Source organism: Musa acuminata, chromosome BXJ2-4 (genome assembly GCF_036884655.1).
Source record: "Musa acuminata AAA Group cultivar baxijiao chromosome BXJ2-4, Cavendish_Baxijiao_AAA, whole genome shotgun sequence".
In the NCBI taxonomy this organism is placed as follows: Eukaryota; Viridiplantae; Streptophyta; class Magnoliopsida; order Zingiberales; family Musaceae; genus Musa; species Musa acuminata.
This window is the reverse complement of record NC_088341.1, coordinates 7,022,802-7,041,459: the sequence shown is the minus strand read 5'-3', so window position 1 is coordinate 7,041,459 and position 18,658 is coordinate 7,022,802. Positions and strand designations below refer to the sequence as shown.

The following is an 18,658-nucleotide window of genomic DNA, read 5'->3' as shown; positions in this document are numbered from 1 at the left end:
TGTATGTATCCATTCTCATAGAGTAATCTCTGAGGGGACGAGTGACTTTTGCCAGTGACTGGATTGATAAGTTGATTATGGCATTTGGCCACGCAGGTGAGTCCACACAATGTTCATAGACTTCATAATCTTCCAACTTATCAAGTGTTTTAGTTGCTTTTGACATCTAGATAACCAGTATCATTATCTCTGAAGCTAAATGATGTGGCATAAATATTAAATTTCTTATAGATTAAGAGTCTAAAGTGATGGCTTTCTCTAATGGCTGAAGTGATCAGTTACTTGTTGCATTTGAATTCCCCAGCTGTGTCCCTTCATCCAATCAGCTGTGGAACATATTGGAAAGGCCCCCCTCTTGTCATGTATAATATTTTAACTAGGGCAGAATTTAAATGAACACCTGTTCTGTGACCACTCTTGACACAGCAAAGTTATTTTACTCTCCTGTAACCCTGATATCATGTGGCCAGATAGATTTGTCTATAGAGAACTCTGTGTGTGTCAGTAGAATCTCATTCATTGGCATTAGCCTTTGTCAGACCATCTCCACTTACAAGTCTGAAGTTTTTAGGTTTCAAGTGTCTTGACTGATGATTGATAGTTACAGAGAGGTGTTTTCAGCTAATTAATTACTTCTCATGTCTGTTCATGGAAACAATATTGATTTTGGATCCATTCCTTGGGGGAATAATGCATGACAAGATGATTACTACATATGCTTCATGGTCTGTGATGTTCATACATACAACAGTGATTTAAACAATAACATTGTTTTTAATTTCGAATTAAGGTGTAATAATTTGTGCAATTGTTTTTTGTATCCAAATGTTTTTTGTCACAGTGTTTCCTTTGCATAGCATCCATCTAGATCTTACAACTGGTCCTAAAAGCCTTTCCCCCTGAACATTTAGCATTAAATACCAGTAAATGCTATTTAATGTGAAGAGATAAGGACCTTAGTGTCTAATAAAATGTCAGAAGCACATGTAATGTGCATCCAGAACAGAACCACACAGGATCAGTAGACAAACTTGATCAGCAAATTAGAATTCAAGGACAAGAACATGCAGAAGAGAAGGGAAAACAAAGTCACCACCAAGCTACAGAGTTCACCAGTCTGCTTCCATGGAGTTCTTAGATTTGTTCCGCATCGACAACGAATCTGCTGCTAAAATTGCCATCAAATCTAGATTTTAGTTGGCTAGAAACAAGTAGCAAACAACTAGAGAGGTAAAGAATGCAAGAGCATGGAGACAGTTAACTAAACCTTGCACTTCCGAACCTTGAGCAGCGGATGAAACAGGTGCTCCCTCTCTCGCTATCTCTCTCTCTGTCTCTATTGATGGAGATGAGAGGACACTTGATCGTCGAAATCCTTTGCATTGCCATTAGAGTCCTCTGTAAACCTCCCCAACCTGAAGTGCTTCAGCTCCACTCCATCTGCCGCCCCATCGATGGCCAACTCCGCCAGGGTCCTCCCCACTACCGGTCCCATCTTGAACCCATGTCCTGAAAACCCTCCGGCCACCACCACGTCCTTGCCGAGCTCGCCGCCGAGGAAGTCGATCACGAAGTCCTCGTCGGGGGTCATGGAGTACATGCATGACTGGATGATCACAGGCTTGTCGGTCTCGACCTTGCCCGGAAGCATCTGCTCGATCCAGGAGCCGACGGCGTCCACCAGCATGCCGGAGTTCGATGTCCAGTCCCTCCTGTCGGGGTCGCACGGGCGGCCGCCGTGCAGCCCGATCTTGATCAGTCCCGGGAACTCCATCGATGGCGTCCCGTAGACGTAGATTTCGCCGTAGCTGGCGAAGGTGGGGAAGCCTCCCTCCGGCGTCATCTCGTGCTCGTGCCCTTCCTTGATCTTCCAGTAGCAGATGGTGGTGTGGAGAGGGTGGATGGGCAAGACATGGCCGCTGATTGCTTTCACCAGTTTGCTCGTCCAAGGTCCCACCGTGACCACGCACTTCTTCCCCAGGAAGCTGTCGCCGGTGGCGGTGGACACCCGTACGCCTCTGTCTTCCTCGTCCTTCTTAATCCCTGTCACCTCCATGTGATCCTTTAGAACAGCCCCTCGTCGTATGGCCAGGGCCTGAAACATGGCCACCGCCTTGGTCGGCTTGATGACACCTCCGGCGTCGCTTCGGACCCCGATCCACCCCTCGGGCAGCCGGAACGTGCCGGAGAACATCTCGTCGACCGCGGCTCGATCGAGAAGGCGCACGTTGACCGAGCTCTGCCGCTCGCAGCTGGCGATAGCAGACCGGAGGCTCCTGTTATCGGCAGGGCCCATATCGAAGTGGGGGGTTCTGGTGAGCACCCGGTAGCCCGCCTCCGACTGCGCCGCCTCCCACAAGCGGTGCGCCTCGAGGACCATCGGCGGGTAGTACTCCTCCGGGTAGGTGGCGCGGATGGTGCGCGACTCGCCATGCGAGGAGCCCAGCTGGTGGAGGAAGTCGAACTGTTCCAGGAGCAGCACCCTGCAGCCGCGCTTGGCCGCCTCGTAGGCCGCGCAGCTTCCCATGATCCCCGCGCCGACGACGACGACATCGAACTGATCACCGCAGGATTCCATGGCCGCTGCCTCCTCTCTGCACACCTCTCTCTCAGCAGCAGCAGGGTGGTTTCCACTGGTATTTGAGCAGTAGATGCGTTGAAGCAGAAGGTGTTTGATATGAAGATTCTGCTTTCATCAGAACAGAGGAACATTGTAATCCCCGATGATTTTTTCTCTTTTAATGTAAATTAATATCACCAAATAAATAATATATTATTCTATTTAAATTATTAATTTCTTTATTTGTATAGTATGATTAAGGAAATAATTAAAATTAATTCCTTAATCATATGAATAAGTTAGGAATTTTACTGAAACTATTAATTGATTTATTTCCTATAGAATGATATGAATTTTAGAAAGTAAATAATTTAAATTTATTTTATGTGTGAATCATAAAAAATAATATTATAAATCTATTTTTGTGTGTGAAATAAGATAAAAATAAAATAAAAATATTACTTATCTTTTATGGTAGGATTGAGAAGAAGATATCTCGAGGATCCTTTATTTTTTTAGTAATTTTTATTAATATTTTAAAATATTTGATATTAGATTTATTATAATTTATATGATGCACGATAATATTTTAAATTTATAAATTTATAATTAATAAATAATTATTATTGAATTATGATGTTAGAATTATTAATTAACTTAATAATAATTTTAATTCATTTAATTAGATATATTTATATTAAAAAAATTATGTGTAAATTTTTATGATTTAATTAGCTTTAAATTTGAAATCATGAATCTAAATTAGTTTGTTTATAAAAAAATAAATTTGAGATTAATTATTATTTTTATAATTTTAAAAATATTTTTAAAGTAATAAAATATAATTTAATAAGAATGGTCAAATTGGGTCTAACATAAGTTCGATTGATCAGATCAGCCCAGGCATAACCTAGGCTATGTGGTTAAGTATGATTCAACTCTAGTTATGCATGACTTAGTTTATGTGGTCAAATACGTTTCCCTTGTCGCTTGATATAGCTCAATCAATGTGACCAAGTATGACCAAATCCATGTGACTAAGTATGGTATAGCTTAGGTGGTCAAGTATAATCCAGCCTATGTGGTTACGCATGACCCAGCCTATGTGGCTAGGTACAGCTCAGCTTATGTGGGTAAGCATGACCTAACCTATGTGGTTAGATATGATTTAACTTATGTGATTAGGCGTGACCCAACCTATGTACTTAGTTACAATCCAACCCATATTGTTAGGTATGACTCAACTCGTATGAATAAATATGACCTAACTCGTATAACCAAGTACGACTCAGCTAAGCATGACCCAATGCATATAGTTGTGATCAAGCATGACCCAACATATGTGATTAGGTATAACTCAACCAACGAGCTAAGAGGGCCCAATTCAATGGTAATGCTTAGTTAAACTCATGAGTGAGGCTCAATCCAGCTCATGAAGCTAGGTTGGCATAGCTTTACAAGTAGCACTAGACATATTATCATCTCTCAATCTAGTCTATTGTACCTTAACCTAACATATTACCTAAGACATGTGTGGCACATGTGACATGTTTAAGACTCAAGTAGATCGATTTGATTTGGACTAGCATTATATAATATAGTCCAATTTTCTCTTCGTTCGTTTGAGTTTGTTAGTTGACTAAATCAGATAGGTTTAATCAATTCAAGTCGGCTCTAGGTGATTCCCGACCAACTTGATCGGTTCAAGCCCACTTGACATAATTGAAATCAATTAAATTTAAATTAGACTAGTTTAAGATGATTCCAGGTTCGATTCTATAAGGATTTGAGATTAGTTTCATTAAGTTCTAACTGAATTGAGATTTGTTTAAGTCAATTAAATCATTGAAGACTATTAAGAGATTAATGCCTCATGTCTTTATGATATGATAAACTTAAATATTTTATATAAAGATATTTATTTTAAAATAATTATTGATTTTCTTATATTTTTAGATTAAATTGATAATATTGATGTGATCATTATCATATAGTATATTGTAGTTTATGTGCCTATACTAAGTGATCATCAGAAATACAATTTGTGAAAAGAGCTATGAGCTATCATAGTACTACCAGACCACTAATGGATATAATCTAGTAGTTCATATATCAAACGATTATACGATTTCTCCGTCCGTTATAGGAGGAATTCATCCCATAAAATATGTCTTTTCATCTATTATTGAGAGAGTACATCATCGGATGTGATGTATGTCTTTGTTATCTGATTATTATCTATATGATTGAGATGTGTTGATGTGTTATTTTATTTATTGCATAAGAATTAACTTTATTTCTTAATATATGGATTGATATGTTATTATTTTTATATTAAATTATTAATATTTATATATGTTTCATGAGTATTAAATATTAATTTTTTTTTTATGATTATTGATATATTTTTATCTTATATTTTTTTAGAGTAATCTATTATTTTGTAATAGATCTGAACCATGTGGATAAGACTTTTTCTATCCCATTAAGAAGATATAATTTTTTAATTAAAATATCGTAAAGATAAAGATTTGAATTCAAAGATAAAAAAAAAAATCTTTCCTAAATTAAGAACTATGAATGATAGTTTTTTTTTTATTATTAAATCTAGCACGTGATAAACACTCTACTTCATCCAAACAAGAGATTCCGTATGCTGTAAGGGATTTGTTTAGCAATGTATAAAGCTGGACTTGTTATTATCCAAGTCTCTTTTGGGCCACCTCTGCTGGCAGGCTAATCTAGAAAGCAAGGTGGTGTGAGGTGTTGTCCGTCGTCATCTTTGTTCACCATAAAGCAGTTCTATATCTTGTCTATTACTTGGGATTCTCTGCATGGTAAAGGTGGGCAGCGGTTTCTAAGCAGGGAACAGGAGATTGCTCTAAAGATGATGATTCCTGGTGGTTCTTGGAATCTGATACACGTGCTTGGACCAACAATGGGTTGTAAAGCTTACAGATCTAATATTCTTGCATGAATACTCTTCAAAACAGAGATTAAAGAAGAAAGGAAAGAAGTCTCTGACCTGATTGAGTCTCTGTGGATCCCCGAGAACCAGTTACTTCGGTGGTTCCACCACTGACTGCACACGAGAGAGAGCGAGAGAGATGTTAATACAAGGCATGTGAAGATAGAATCCAACAAAACCAGAACATACAAGCAGCAGCAGGAGGAGGAGGAGAGAGGAGGAGGAGGATACCAAACAGTGAAGAGCAATCCAAATAAGACGTATAGGTGTTAAGAAACATATCCACAGGAAAGCAATGACGGAGTGGATCATCCATCGGTGGGGATAGGAGAAGGCTAAGTTGACGACAAGAGGGTTGACGCCATGACCAAGACTCTAACTCTACCGTTGCTGCACCGCATACAGACTCCGGAGCATACGCTTGTCTTGTAGTTTTGGTAGGTCTGGGACTCGTCTTAGTAGCAGTAAATGAAATTAAATTGGCATGTGGAGGAGAATGAGCTTCGCAGATGGTAAACAGTCAACATTGACTTACCAACTGATGAAAGCTACAAGAACAAGAACAAGATTCTGACACGACATGGTTTACTTGACTTGGCACTTTGGAAAAATCAACAAGGTTTACAATTTGGAGTGCCTGGACACTGATCGGATTGATACAGTACTATTTCGTATCAGCATACTAACATGCTAAAGAGGGTTATTGACAGTAATCGTACCTGAATGACTCGGATTGATGCTTCAAACTGCAAGTTAACAATAATATAATACACCCGACCGACCGATGGACGGATGGATCATCCGATAAATTGATGATGTGCAAAGATTTCAGACCAAGTTCTCTGGTTCCTCTGACTAACAGTCTGTCTTCTCACATCATAATGTTGATGGTGGTAACTTGATATTATCTGAAGCAACCCAGTTTGATGGTCACAAAACTTCCAAGTCTCCTTCCACAATGAGAATATCTTCCTAGAAGAAGCATCACAATATATGCCTTCAAAGAACAGTGTCCAAACTCCAAGCAAAAACCTAATGTATATGCCTCCAAATAAGTACATTAAACGAGAACAGCATAGCAGAACATATTTCGGTGAGAAGCAACAATCAACATGCAAATAGGATGCATCATTTTGGCATTTGGAGAAACTGAAGACTATAGTTCAGGATGATTCTTGGGCGGTAGAGGATAATGAAGGGTCGCTGGACTGTAGTCTGCACTCCCTTGCTCTTCGTCATATTTGGGCACGCTGCCCAACAAACTGACCTTGGTTTTTTATTTCTTTGCTCTACAAATCATCTGCATCAAATGAATCGATAAGTTTTCTTATTTCAATCAGCTGAACTGGAGAAAAAAACATACTAACTAACCCATAGCTTTCTCCTCACTGTCACTGCCTGATGCAGAACAGACTAGCTCCTTCGTAACTTCTGTTATAGAATTTGGTCTTCCGTGGATGGGGATGGAGAAGGGGCAGAAACATGGCGCCTGTTAAGGGAGATAAAGGGCCAACTTTAGAACACACAAGAGACTAGCACATATAGCAACTTCTAAATGTCGGTGTGTCCAGTTTAGCAAATTCTTTCTTGGCTCAATCAAATAAAGTTATCGAGAGAGAGAGATAACATATAATTGAAGAATATATGATATGAGTCCGATAATTGTAGCAATATGAAGAAAACATGTATGCTGGGGCATGCTTTGGATCCTGTTGTATTTATGAGAGGAAATGGCAAAAATGCCACCAAAACCAACCAAGTCTTCTTTTTGTGATACTCCGAGACCTCTTTCACATATTTTATCTCGATCGGCAGATAAGTTGTTGGGCAGTGCAAAGGAGCAGAAATCATGGTGTTAAAATTAGGATCCCACTCAAATTGAGTACGGCATCCCAGCTTAGTTCCAATCTATTAACTCAGCATGTGGTCGAAAGTTCTATACTTGTCGGCAGTGCAACCAAAATACTGTTGTTTAGATATATGTTCTCTCCGCCTAAGAAGACTCACTCTGTTACAGCTTGAGATAATGAGGTCAAATTAAATAATTCATCTATTAGCATGTCTCTCAAGGAATAAACAAAATGCTTTCCATTTCAGAGGCAACTTTGTTTGGAAGTAATTACACTAGGAGGAGCCCTTAGTATAGTGGGTCATGGAGAGTTTACTGAATTTGATGCATCTCTCCAATTATTTTGTTGGCAGCATCAATATCAATGTGAGTGGCAGAGGGCAATACAGGAATTGTCAGAGAAAATGCCTTCAGCCATTCTGGTCTTTTGCCGTTTAAGAATGGTCTTTTCTAACGTCAAGCTTGTTTACAAAATATCAGAAATGGATAGCATTTTTAAGTTTTGTTCAAAAGGAATACACAGAAATCAAATCCCAGCAAGCATGTTAGTTGTCAAATAAATATTTGATTTTAGAACACCTCTGAAAAGAACAAAGGCTAACTAACTTGATGGATACGGGTCAAAAAAAGGTCAAAGAAAGAGATGAGAACATAAAACCAACAAAGACTTCTCCTCGTCTCTATATTTAATGTAGTAACTTATTCACTTTTCATTCTTGCACCAACTTACTGAGATAGACCTATCAAGAATGATGAAAGGAAAAGTTTTTACATATTGCAGTATGTTGGGTAGATTGATGCACATATAAGTGGTTGAACACTAACCTTAGGATGAAGTAGGAAGCTTCCATCCTTCTTTACTTTAAGAATCTTCTCACCAAATTTTTGGTACAGCCAATATCGCTTATCCACTATGATTAAGGAAGATTGTAAAACATCATGCACATCAGTAACCCAAAGATTCCGAACAAGAAATCAACCTACAAAATCAGATCGAAATGTAAGAAATGCAATATCGATATATTTCATCAGATTAGTAAATGTAGTAACCAAATCTCTAGTTGTTTTAAAAGGTAATGAAAATGTGTATCAATTATCTTTTGCTCAAGAATGGAGGCAATCACTGAGTTTCTCAGTGCAGAAATTGTCTACTAACCTAAAGCCAACTTCTTTCGACATTTTTTGTCCCCATATTTAAATAAAATTACCTTTATCAGATTTAACTTACAACTTATATATCAAGTGCAAACATAGAATCTCATAAACTAATTGGTGCAAGTGCATTGATGGTGCAGTGATTTAAAAAGCGCTAGGCGCCAAGGTCCAAAAACGCCCAAGGCGTTAGGCGCTCACCCGAGCGAAACGAGACGCTAAAATATAAAAATATATAATATAATTAATAAATATAATTATTTAAAATTTTAAATAAAAATATGCTATTAAATTAAGAAAATCTAAGAGCGGCGGGAAGCAGTGACGAGCGGCGGCAGCGGCGGGAAAGGGAAAGGGAGCGAGAGGCGCGAGCAGCGGGAGGGCTCGCGGGAGGCGCGAGCAGCGGGAGTCGCGAGCAGAGGGAAGGCTCGCGGAAGGGCTCGCGGGAGGCGCGAGCAGCGACAGCGACGAGCAGCGGGAGCAGGAGCGACGAGCAGCGGGAGCAGGAGCGACGAGCAGTGAGATCGGGAGCGGCAGCGGGTTAGGGTTGGGTAAGGGTTATATCGGTTTAGTTGGTTCGATTGAACCAACTAACAACCGAACCAGACCTAAAATCCTGGTTCGGTCACTTGGTTTACCCAGGTGCTCGCCCGAAGCACCCAGCGCCTGGGCTCGGGCGAGCGCCCAGGCGGCGCCTGTTTGAAGCGCGCCGCCTGAGACATTAGCGAGGCGCTCGGGCCTCGCCTCGCCTCGCCCGAGCGCCTAGGCGAGCGCCCGAGCGCCTCTTTCAATCACTGTGATGGTGTACCTTGGCAACTATGACTTTTCCTTCCACATTTCACAATCAAGATTAAATAGGACATGGATATGCTGAAGGTGATTATTTTAAAGAATAATTGAAGGTGATCATTTTAAAGTCTAAAATGAATATATCCAAATTTTAAATCTTTCTCTCCAACTAATTTTCTTAAGAATAACACAATTAAACTGAAGAACTTTGTGTTGGCAATTGCTATCCAAAACTAAGCACGAAAAACATGTTGATCCTTAGCAACCTAGGAGATGAGAGTTCAAGTCATGGAAACATCTAACATTAAAGTTGCTCCTTTGCGACCTGTGAGACAAGTCGCAAAGAATATTTTTATTTTTTAAATATTTAAAGCATAGAGTCTTAAAAACAAGGTTCAAATCATGGAAACAACTTAAATATTTAAAGGTAAGGTTGTTGAGACCTCGCATTGGATATATTCATTTTTTTAAATGAATATATCCAAAAAAGACAACTTTTTATTTTAAAAAAATCTAACGTTAAATACCCATGTAACTAAGTGATCTGAAAAATCAAAGAGGAAAAAGATATTTTCTGAATTGCTAAAGCTAGATAAAGAGGAGGGATTTAGATAAATTTAGTTGCATAAGGGACGAAGATAAAAATATACTTGTTAACGAGACCGAGATTAATTAAAAATGGAGAAATTATTTTTTTCTAAATTATCTATTGAACATTGTACATAACTTAGCTTCTACACTAGTGCAAATATAGTAAAAGAAACATGGTAAGAATATTGGTCATGATGATATCCTAATTAAGAATAAAAGAGATGTCCAAAGTTGTTATAATTATAGAGAAATTAAGAAAATGCTTCATACAATAAAACTTTCGAAAAAAATGATCGAAGATTAGAATAAGAAGCCAAATAAGTAATTCCAAGAATCAATTTGGTTTTGTGCTTAGTAGACCAACCATAAAGGCTATTTATTTATTAAGGCTATAAATTGAAAAGAATACAAAGAAAAAGAAAGATTTTCATATAGTTTTTAGTGACTTATAAAGCATCTATAATAGAGTCCCAAGAGAATTACTACTGATTATATTGATACCATAAAATATACGTATGATCATATAATCACTAGTGCTAAAACTACAAGTAGTGTGTCTAATGTGTTTCCTATCATATTGCATCAAGGTTTTTGTTCAAGTCTTACAATTTTTTATATTGATAAGGGATAAACATACTAGTCATATATCTGATAGGCATTATGGTGTATGTTTCTTGTAGATAATGTTATTTAAATTGATGAAAATCTAAATGAGATTATGTTTAACCTTGAGTTAAGGAGCCAAAGGTTTAAATAAAGTAGGACTAAGATTGAATACATAAGATGTAATTTTAGAAGTACTAGAAAAATTAACTGAGGATGTAGTTAAAATGGAAAAACAAAAAATTCCATCAAGTAAAACTGTAGAAGTGTATATATCTTGACTCGATTACTCAAAATGTCAGAGAGACTGATAAAGATTTTGTCCATACTCCATAGAGTAAAAGCTGGATGGTGACAGTTGAGAAGAACATTAAGAGTTTTGTGTCATCCATGAATGTCCTCTAGATTTAAAAATTTGTAAGACAACTGTTAGATCAGCCATGCTTTATGGATTTGAGTACATAGTAGCTAAAAAGCAACAGCTTTAAAAGGTGTGCTGCCGAGATGAGAATATTAAGGCAACATTTAATTTTTTATTGCTTAGAATAAGATGTTTTTTCATTTGTAAATAGTTCAACATAACTCCAATAAAAGAAAAAACGAGGAATAATTATTTAAAATGATATAGATATGTTTAAAGGAGATATTTAGATAATTGATGTGAATATTAATTGAGGTGAGACAATTAGTATTAGTGGGGCGAAGAGAGATAAAAGACAATAGCTTAGTAGTGGTAAAAGATACATGTAGCCGAACCAGACATCAGGACATAACAACTTATTTTTGTTGTTGTGCTTCCATCTAGGTGCTCTTGGAAACAACTTCCATTGTGCTCATCCAATTTATCACTATGAAGGTAAAATTAGTTGCTTGCCCTATAGTAACTTGCTTGAAAGTTTTTCAATCTCTACTTACTATTCCATGAGGGTAGCAGAATATGAAACAGATTTGTCAAACTTTAGATTACAAACTTAGTTTGGTGCCATGTCACAATTCACGTCATTTGGAAAGATTACAAGGAATGAAATACAATGAAAAGAGAACAAGAAAAGCTCCCATCATCATATCTTCTTTAAAATAATTTGCTTGAAAGTTAGAAAAACTCTACCTGCTATTCCATAAGAATAGCAAAAATATGAAACAAATTTGTCAACCTTTAGATTTCAACTCAATTTGGTGACATGTCACAATTTACATAGAATTGGAAAGATCACAAGGAATGAAATACAATTAAAGAGGCAAGAGAAGCTTAAATGGTCAAATGTTCAATAAATACTGGACATCTCCCACCAAATGATCACCACAAGTGATAAGCATAAAAGGAATCGGAACCTCAAAAATACAGAAAAGTGTTCCAGATATGTAGGACAAAATAATTATAAATCAAATACAAAATTAAAACAGATCAACAAATTGATAATTCAAACTCTGCAGAAAATTTAGCAATTGGTAATACACTGATTGGAACTTGTAAACTTACAGATGATGATTGTATAAGATACAGAAAAAATTTCCTGCAGAATTTCCTTAGAGTCTTCCATGATGTCACTTATATAAAAGCTTGACACCTCAGATGGTGATACTGTGAAGGAGATGCCTCCTCAGGAATGCTAACCTACAATAATGGGCCAAACAAGAAGAGTTTCTTCCTTTGGACAAGCTCGCATTTATTATTTGTTATTGTTTGAGGTGTTCCGTAGCAGGAACTTAACAGAATTCTTCTCTGTGGATACTAAAAGAAACCCACAAAGTGTATCTTTTAGCTGAGGATCTTGAATCTGCCCATTGAAGTCCAAAATAGACCAGTCCTTAAAAGTTAAGCCCGTCCAAGTGCTATGATTTCTGCAAGCCAGATTCTTCGGATTTTTTCCTATTCCTCAAACGAGTCAACGCATATTTTTTCAAGAAGCAAGGACCAATCGCCCCCAAGTTGCTGTGGATTTAGCTCCATTGCTACCCTAAAATCCTTCAAATGTAACATATGTGTGCCTATCAAAGGTCCAACACTACCTTGCCTTTGGATGTTACTTCTTGCCCAAACACCATTAATGGGCTTTGCATAAGGCAGAAGACTGGGAACTGCCCGTTTTGTTGATACATGCTCTGTTCCTGTTCCTACTAGATCAACGCATGATTTAATTAACCTCTTCAAATAAGCATCTAACCCATTGTTCAGCAAGTTGGCACAGTCCATTGTTACTCCTTCTAAGCCCTGTGCTTGAGCCATTTTATCCATTCGTTTCTTCAATACCTCAGTATGGTACAGTTCGCTACAATCATAATTCCTGCAAAAGCCATCGTTGATACTGGTACCAGCAGAGAGAAGTGTCCTTCTTGCCTTGCCAATGCTCGTCAAAGAGAAAGGAATTCCAAGTGGAGCCCGAAGCGGATGTCTATGGGAGTCTAAACTACCCCTACAGTCCACATCCTCCACATGTTCTAGGAGAACTGCTTCAGAAAGAACCTTGTTATGTACAGAGCCCTGGTCATGCAGTGATGGTTCCTCGATCCTTGTTCTCTTTGTTGGCAGCTTGCAAGGTCCATCCTGCTGTCGCTGCAATGGTCTCTTCAAATTACATGAGTTCATGACACCGTTCTCACGGAAACCAACCTCCACCTTCCCATTTGGTCGAAGAGGACCAGGGTGGTCATAGATACTGTGATTATCAATACCACTCTTAAACTTGCACGGTGACCGTGGCAAGATATCCCCATTGGACCAATTTCCTGACTGTGTCCGGGCTTGTGAAAAATCAAGTCCATCATCTACTTGAGGAGATGTCTTTGACATAATAACAGTTGACCTTTGTGCAAATTTGCCATAATTGACAGGAGGAGCCTTTTCTTGACAGGCATTTTGAAGGATCGACCGGATCAGCTGATTGTGCAAGGGAAGATTCTCATGACCGAGTGTCAAAATGCAAAGCTTGTTGAACTCACGGTTGCTTAGCTTCTGTGACAGTAAACCATTCAGATAGCTGAAGTAGTTATTTGCTCGCTCATGGCCCAGCCGCTTTGCTATCTGTGATTTTAAGTCACTAAGGTGGGTACGGGAATGCTTCGTCACCGGTGGCTGTGGTTGCAACATCGGTGGTGGCAGCGATGGTTGCCGCTGCAGCATCGGTGGCGGCGGCAACTCTCAACAAACAGTAGCCATATAAATCACCATGAAAGCAAACGATTATAAGAGCTTCCTCCACTCCTATTATATCTCTGGGTTTTAGCCAATATCAGCGTTTGCACCTTCTCTTACAGAGAAAGCAAGCTATGCACGATTCCCAGCACCTCAGAGACACCAATGCAGGCAGAAATATTATCTTCCACAGAAGAACCCCACAAGCAACACAAGATCAGGAATCTGTGCCCACAGAGATGGAAACCTGAAACCGGAATTTTCTCACACAGAGATCGAAAACCCTAAAATCCGAGAAACAACCAGAATCAAGTCCCATTTAGTAGCGGCCAGCTCGGGAAGCTCTCATTGCAACCCGGAACCCCACCAAAGAAGCAGGCGACGATCTGCTCCCCGGTCCGCGATCGGAGAACCCACAATTAAGCGAAGTGGGCCTCAATTGCCTCCGCGGGCGGATCAAGGCGAGAGAAGCAGAGAAAGACGGATAACACGAATAGGAAAGAGAAGCCAATCCTGCGGGGAAACGAGAACGCAGGCAGAAGAAGAGGGGAGGGGGGATTCGAGATGACCTCACCGCAAACTCGCAGCAGCCGGATCCACCGCCTCGATTCTACTCCGAGGCGCCTTCGCCGGCGGCGAGCGGAGCTCCGATTGTTCTCTCCCTCGGTTGTTTGAGCGCTTCTTCTCTTTGCTTCGCGCTTCCCCCTCTTCTTCTTCTTCCTCCTCCTCCTCCACCCCTTCTCTCTCCACTTCGCGCTGAGTCGGGATTAGATCGAGCAGAAACAGTCGTCTTTTCGTTCTCTGACTCACCTCTCTCTCTCTCTCGCAGCTCTTTTTTTCTTCACCTTTTTTAATTGATTTTTAATATATATTTGGACTAAAACACGCGTATTATTTGGTTTATTAGATTTTAGGACAGTACTATTTACCGTTTCCCTCGGAACGCGCGCATATACTCGGCTTTGATTGGGAATACTGTGGGCTCCAGTGAAAATATGGGTGGTGGGTGATTGGGTAAGAACGACTATTGATTCGTCTTGTGGGCTGAGTTACGATTAGTGTAAGAAGCAATGTTGTAGGATTGGGCGTGAGCTCGATTGAGTTGCGTTGGACTCGTTACCAGTGAGATGCAGTGACATGGAGGTGGTGGTTTTGGCGGCGGGATGATCTACGTTTCGGATTGGAGAGCAACCGTAGGCGTTTGACCTTGAAAGCCAAAACAAAGTCAACGGAGAGCCGGGAGCTTCTTATCGGAGACGAAGTCAACGCCTCGTCGTGTGCTGCATGAGTTGAGAAGCAAAAGAAGGTGCAATAGGTTTGACTTCACGAGTCAAAAGTCAATGAATGTTTGATTTCTTGATTTCATTGAAATTAAATTGCAACGAAACAAAAGATCCAAATAAAAGTCACATAAAAAATCTTAGCAAAAATAGCTTTAAAGAGTTCATCAGTATATGTCTTGCATTCTTTGTGCATATTCTTCTTTTGAAGTCACCTTCGGTATATAATGTTAATATTTAAGAATGTACATATATATCGAAACTAGAAATAATGACGAATATAATATTCACAAATTAAAACCTAAATTCCATTATGAACTAATTCATCTACTATATGCTCATCTAGTCCTATAAACTAACTCAAATTTTGAATCACTTCTAATTTACGACTACAGTCGATATCACATTAAAACTGTTAAACTTATAGCATGTTCTTGATCTGTCGGAATTGCAAAATTTCAGGCATGGACCTTGGGATGAAGTTGCTATTTCATGTTAAGTGATCAAAGACCAGTTTATTTACCAGAAAAATGGTTCAGATGCCCTAAAATTCATACTCATGCAGATAGAAAAATGTTTGCTATGTAGAAACTTGCACAACTTCCACTATTGAAGGGTTGCATGATTTGAGTAAAAAGTATCCCTTACAGATCATGTGTCGAGGCTCGATCTTGTTACGAGCATGTGGTTGATCGATCACTCTAAAGTGAGAGAGTGAGGCTGCTTTATTAGTTTGGACTAATCAATTAGCTGAACAGCTGCAATTGAAGCTATTTTTTCTCTTAATTTCTGCGTTAGAGCTACGCGGACTGTCATTACCCCAGCTGCAGGTCCACTTAATCGAACTTTTACGATGAAGTCATTAATTTGAACAAGCTCCAGCAAGCCACCACCAGTGCCAGCAAGATATGGTCTTATCTCTGCAAGAACCTGAAAGATCAAATGGAATTGCATCAGTTTTTCATCAGGTAATTGGTGTCTTTACTTAATTCTTTTAATCATGGAAGACAATTAGCTCACTGGAGCCACAGTAAAAATCTTCAAAAGTTCTGAGTGACTTCCAGTTGCTGTCAAATTGTTGGTTTCTACTAGGGACAGCTAGATATTAACTATAAACTTGATAATCATTTTTGAGAATTGAACTGCAAAATTTGTCAAAGTGGAGGTAGAAATCACTGAAGTTTAAGAATAGGAACATATCCATCATCCTATTCATTATTGATTAATTTATTGTAACCAATATTCCTCAAGGTCCCGTAGATAAACCACATCAAGCCAAATTGTCCATTGGACCTAGGTTTTACCAAGTCGTGCCAGAGAGTTTTAGTAGCACACTTGCCCCAGTTATAAATTCTATATCGACGTACTCTGTTACATACCAATCAATGAATTTCTCATGTGCTATCATGGCCCAAGAAGCGTGTGCTGAACGAAGTAAGAAAATGTGCAACCGTGGTTTCAACATCACTAACTACACTAATTATTGTTTCTAAAAGGTCATATTTCCATTTGAACAATTCATGCAAAGCTAGAACCTGAAGTAACAATAGGTCATGGACAAATATGTTGAGCATAATAATTTCAAGATAATATGCTTGGTGAAGGATTGAATCTGCAGTGATGACAGCCAAAATGTTCAAGCAGTATTATGGATTGAACATCCATAGATTATCAAGAAGGCAATCTCAATGAGCTTTGCAACACACGATCCATCAATTATTGACTGTTCTCAGAAGTCATCAAGTTGTTTTACTGAAGTGTGACAATGCTGCTGTCTTCATTTCAGATGTTTCAGGATCCACTAATGCAATGCCCTTTTCAGTAGTTATTTGGATAATTAAGGTCATTATATATCTCATGGAAATTAGATTAACTGAGATATCATACATAATGATATCTTAAAAGCTGAACATGTTAAGGTGTGTATTATTTACACTACAGGAAGTCAAGAACAAGATTAAGTTTGGTTGTGAATTCAGAGAGAAAAACTGTCGGTAAAAAAAAAAAAGAGAGAAAAGGAACACTGTTACTCTTGAGTTGTTTGGTAAATGTGTCTCAACAAATAAATGCACTCATTATTATCTCCTCGGATGAAAATGGCAAGTTTATTGATAAATCAGACATCACATATATCCACTGATACTGTAAAAAAGATGTTTCTTGTTAACTTGCCTATGCATTTAAATAATTCTGAAGCATCAAACTTTTCGATACAGTAAAGATAGAAAGCATCATAGATACCGTATAATCTATACATTGAGGAGTGAATGGGTGATCGTATTAGCAAGTAGAATCCGTTAAAATGTATCAACCTTGCAGGAAAAAAATGGTGAGTGCCATATTCTAAGGCATTAGGCCAGAAGGATCATGTTACCTTCTCAACATTCTCCTCATTGAGCTCTAGTCCAGTCTCAGTATCTAGGATCTGCTCGACTGCTTCAATCTCTGGGATTTTATCCCTCAGCCGTGTCTCTATCCCCATCTTCAATGTCATCGTTGAGCTTGGGCATGAACCGCATGCCCCTTGCAGCTTCAACACCACGACAAGGCCATCGATCTCATGCAGGGCCACATTCCCTCCATCGGCCATTAAACTCGGCCTCACCTCATCCAAAACCAGCTCGACGTTCTCCTCGGTCAATGGCAGAACACAGACTGGCTTAACTACCACATGATGTCAAGAGCCACCACTAAGCCATATCCGCAAACAACATATGTGCATCATGCTCAAATTACAACGTTACCTGCTCGGCGTCTCCTTCCACGAACCGAAACCAATCGGAAGGAACGGCGTGAATCCAGTTGTCCTCTGCAGAAGGAACTCTGTCTTGATGACAGCAATGGCGAATTCAGAGAAAGATTACTGACAAGCGTATTTCTGCTTTCGTTCAAGTACAAGTAGAAGCCTGGAAGAAAGCACTTTACGACATAAAGGGAATTGCAGCTATATGAGATCAGTACCTTACAGAAGGCTAACTGGGAAGTTGATAGGAGTTCAGATGAGGAGGTGAATGGTCTGACTGCTGCTGCAGCCTTTGCTACTGAGCCAAGGCCTTGAGGATGGGCATAGAGCATCCCCATCTAAATCTTCTAATTACTTCTTCTTCCACTTCCTCTTCCTCCCCTCCTCCTCTTCCTCCTCCTCCTCTTCTGATCACTGTTTGGGAGTATCCATGGCAGACGGTTTGGAGAGGGTGAGGTGGGGTTTCTCAGAACTCTCCGGTAGATCTCAAAATCTAGCTTGCTTTTGTGGATAGAATGCCTCTTCTGACCGGGGGACTGGATATGGCCACGTAAACCTGCTCACGGTTGTACCAACATGCATGTTTCCTTTTCTTGCTGGATTCCCACCATCCTTTTATACACTTCGTTGTCAAACAATAATTTTGATTTAGTTTTTTATTTTATATTTAAAATATATAAAATAATAATAATAAATATATTGAATATATTTTTTATAAAATTTATATATATGAAAAATTAAATAGGTGCATGACATTAAATAAATAAAAAAAATAAGTTAGTTTTTGACTGCTCAAACTAAATGTTGATTAGAAATCAATCGAAGTCTTTTTTTCGTTGTAATCTCTGTTAAATCGTCTGAGACCATATGAGTATCAAATATTATAAAATTATATTTAGAATGTTCCAAATAAATACCTTTTTGATGATTAAGTTAATTTCAAGGGTTCAAATAATTCAAAATAAATTCTCAAGTTACATAGTTACATAG

General features: G+C 38.9%; 2 protein-coding genes across 9 annotated transcripts; both read right to left on the bottom strand.

The window, feature by feature from the left end:
• Window positions 1-906: 906 nt before the first annotated feature.
• Window positions 907-14,482, bottom strand: LOC103981022 (probable sarcosine oxidase). Of its 7 annotated transcripts, none has more exons than XR_010485887.1 (7): window positions 11,993-12,387; window positions 8,203-8,357; window positions 6,900-7,017; window positions 6,248-6,828; window positions 5,586-5,642; window positions 1,268-2,686; window positions 907-1,168 (listed from the first exon to the last, which is right to left on the bottom strand). XR_010485887.1 is itself a non-coding variant. In XM_065103379.1 (6 exons), exon 6 carries the CDS (start codon window positions 2,576-2,578, stop codon window positions 1,337-1,339), a length of 1,242 nt encoding a protein of 413 aa, XP_064959451.1. In that variant the 5' UTR covers window positions 2,579-2,686; window positions 5,586-5,642; window positions 6,248-6,828; window positions 6,900-7,017; window positions 8,203-8,357; window positions 11,993-12,387; the 3' UTR covers window positions 907-1,336. The 7 variants fall into 7 exon arrangements, 2 of the variants coding, with proteins under 2 accessions (XP_064959451.1, XP_064959453.1); XR_010485886.1 differs by having other exon boundaries at window positions 907-1,165; XR_010485888.1 differs by having other exon boundaries at window positions 1,283-2,686.
• A 1,009-nt stretch (window positions 14,483-15,491) lies between these two features.
• On the bottom strand, window positions 15,492-18,181 carry LOC135609766 (nifU-like protein 3, chloroplastic). Of its 2 annotated transcripts, none has more exons than XM_065103377.1 (4): window positions 17,887-18,181; window positions 17,670-17,748; window positions 17,300-17,580; window positions 15,492-15,855 (listed from the first exon to the last, which is right to left on the bottom strand). In XM_065103377.1, the coding sequence occupies exons 1-4, from the start codon at window positions 18,004-18,006 to the stop codon at window positions 15,664-15,666; spliced, it is 672 nt and encodes a 223-aa protein (XP_064959449.1). In that variant the 5' UTR covers window positions 18,007-18,181; the 3' UTR covers window positions 15,492-15,663. The 2 variants fall into 2 exon arrangements, with proteins under 2 accessions (XP_064959449.1, XP_064959448.1); XM_065103376.1 differs by having other exon boundaries at window positions 17,300-17,589; window positions 17,887-18,178.
• Window positions 18,182-18,658: the final 477 nt, after the last annotated feature.

Bases quoted from the DNA above. Each gene is read 5' to 3' on its own strand.
- LOC103981022 (XM_065103379.1), bottom strand. From the start codon at position 2,578: ATGGAATCCTGCGGTGATCAGTTCGATGTCGTCGTCGTCGGCGCGGGG.
- LOC135609766 (XM_065103376.1), bottom strand. From the start codon at position 18,006: ATGGGGATGCTCTATGCCCATCCTCAAGGCCTTGGCTCAGTAGCAAAG. The intron at 17,590-17,669 runs GTAACGTTGTAA...ATCATGTGGTAG, and splicing joins TGGAAGGAGACGCCGAGCAG to TTAAGCCAGTCTGTGTTCTG. The intron at 15,856-17,299 runs GTAACATGATCC...TTGATCTTTCAG, and splicing joins ATGAGGAGAATGTTGAGAAG to GTTCTTGCAGAGATAAGACC.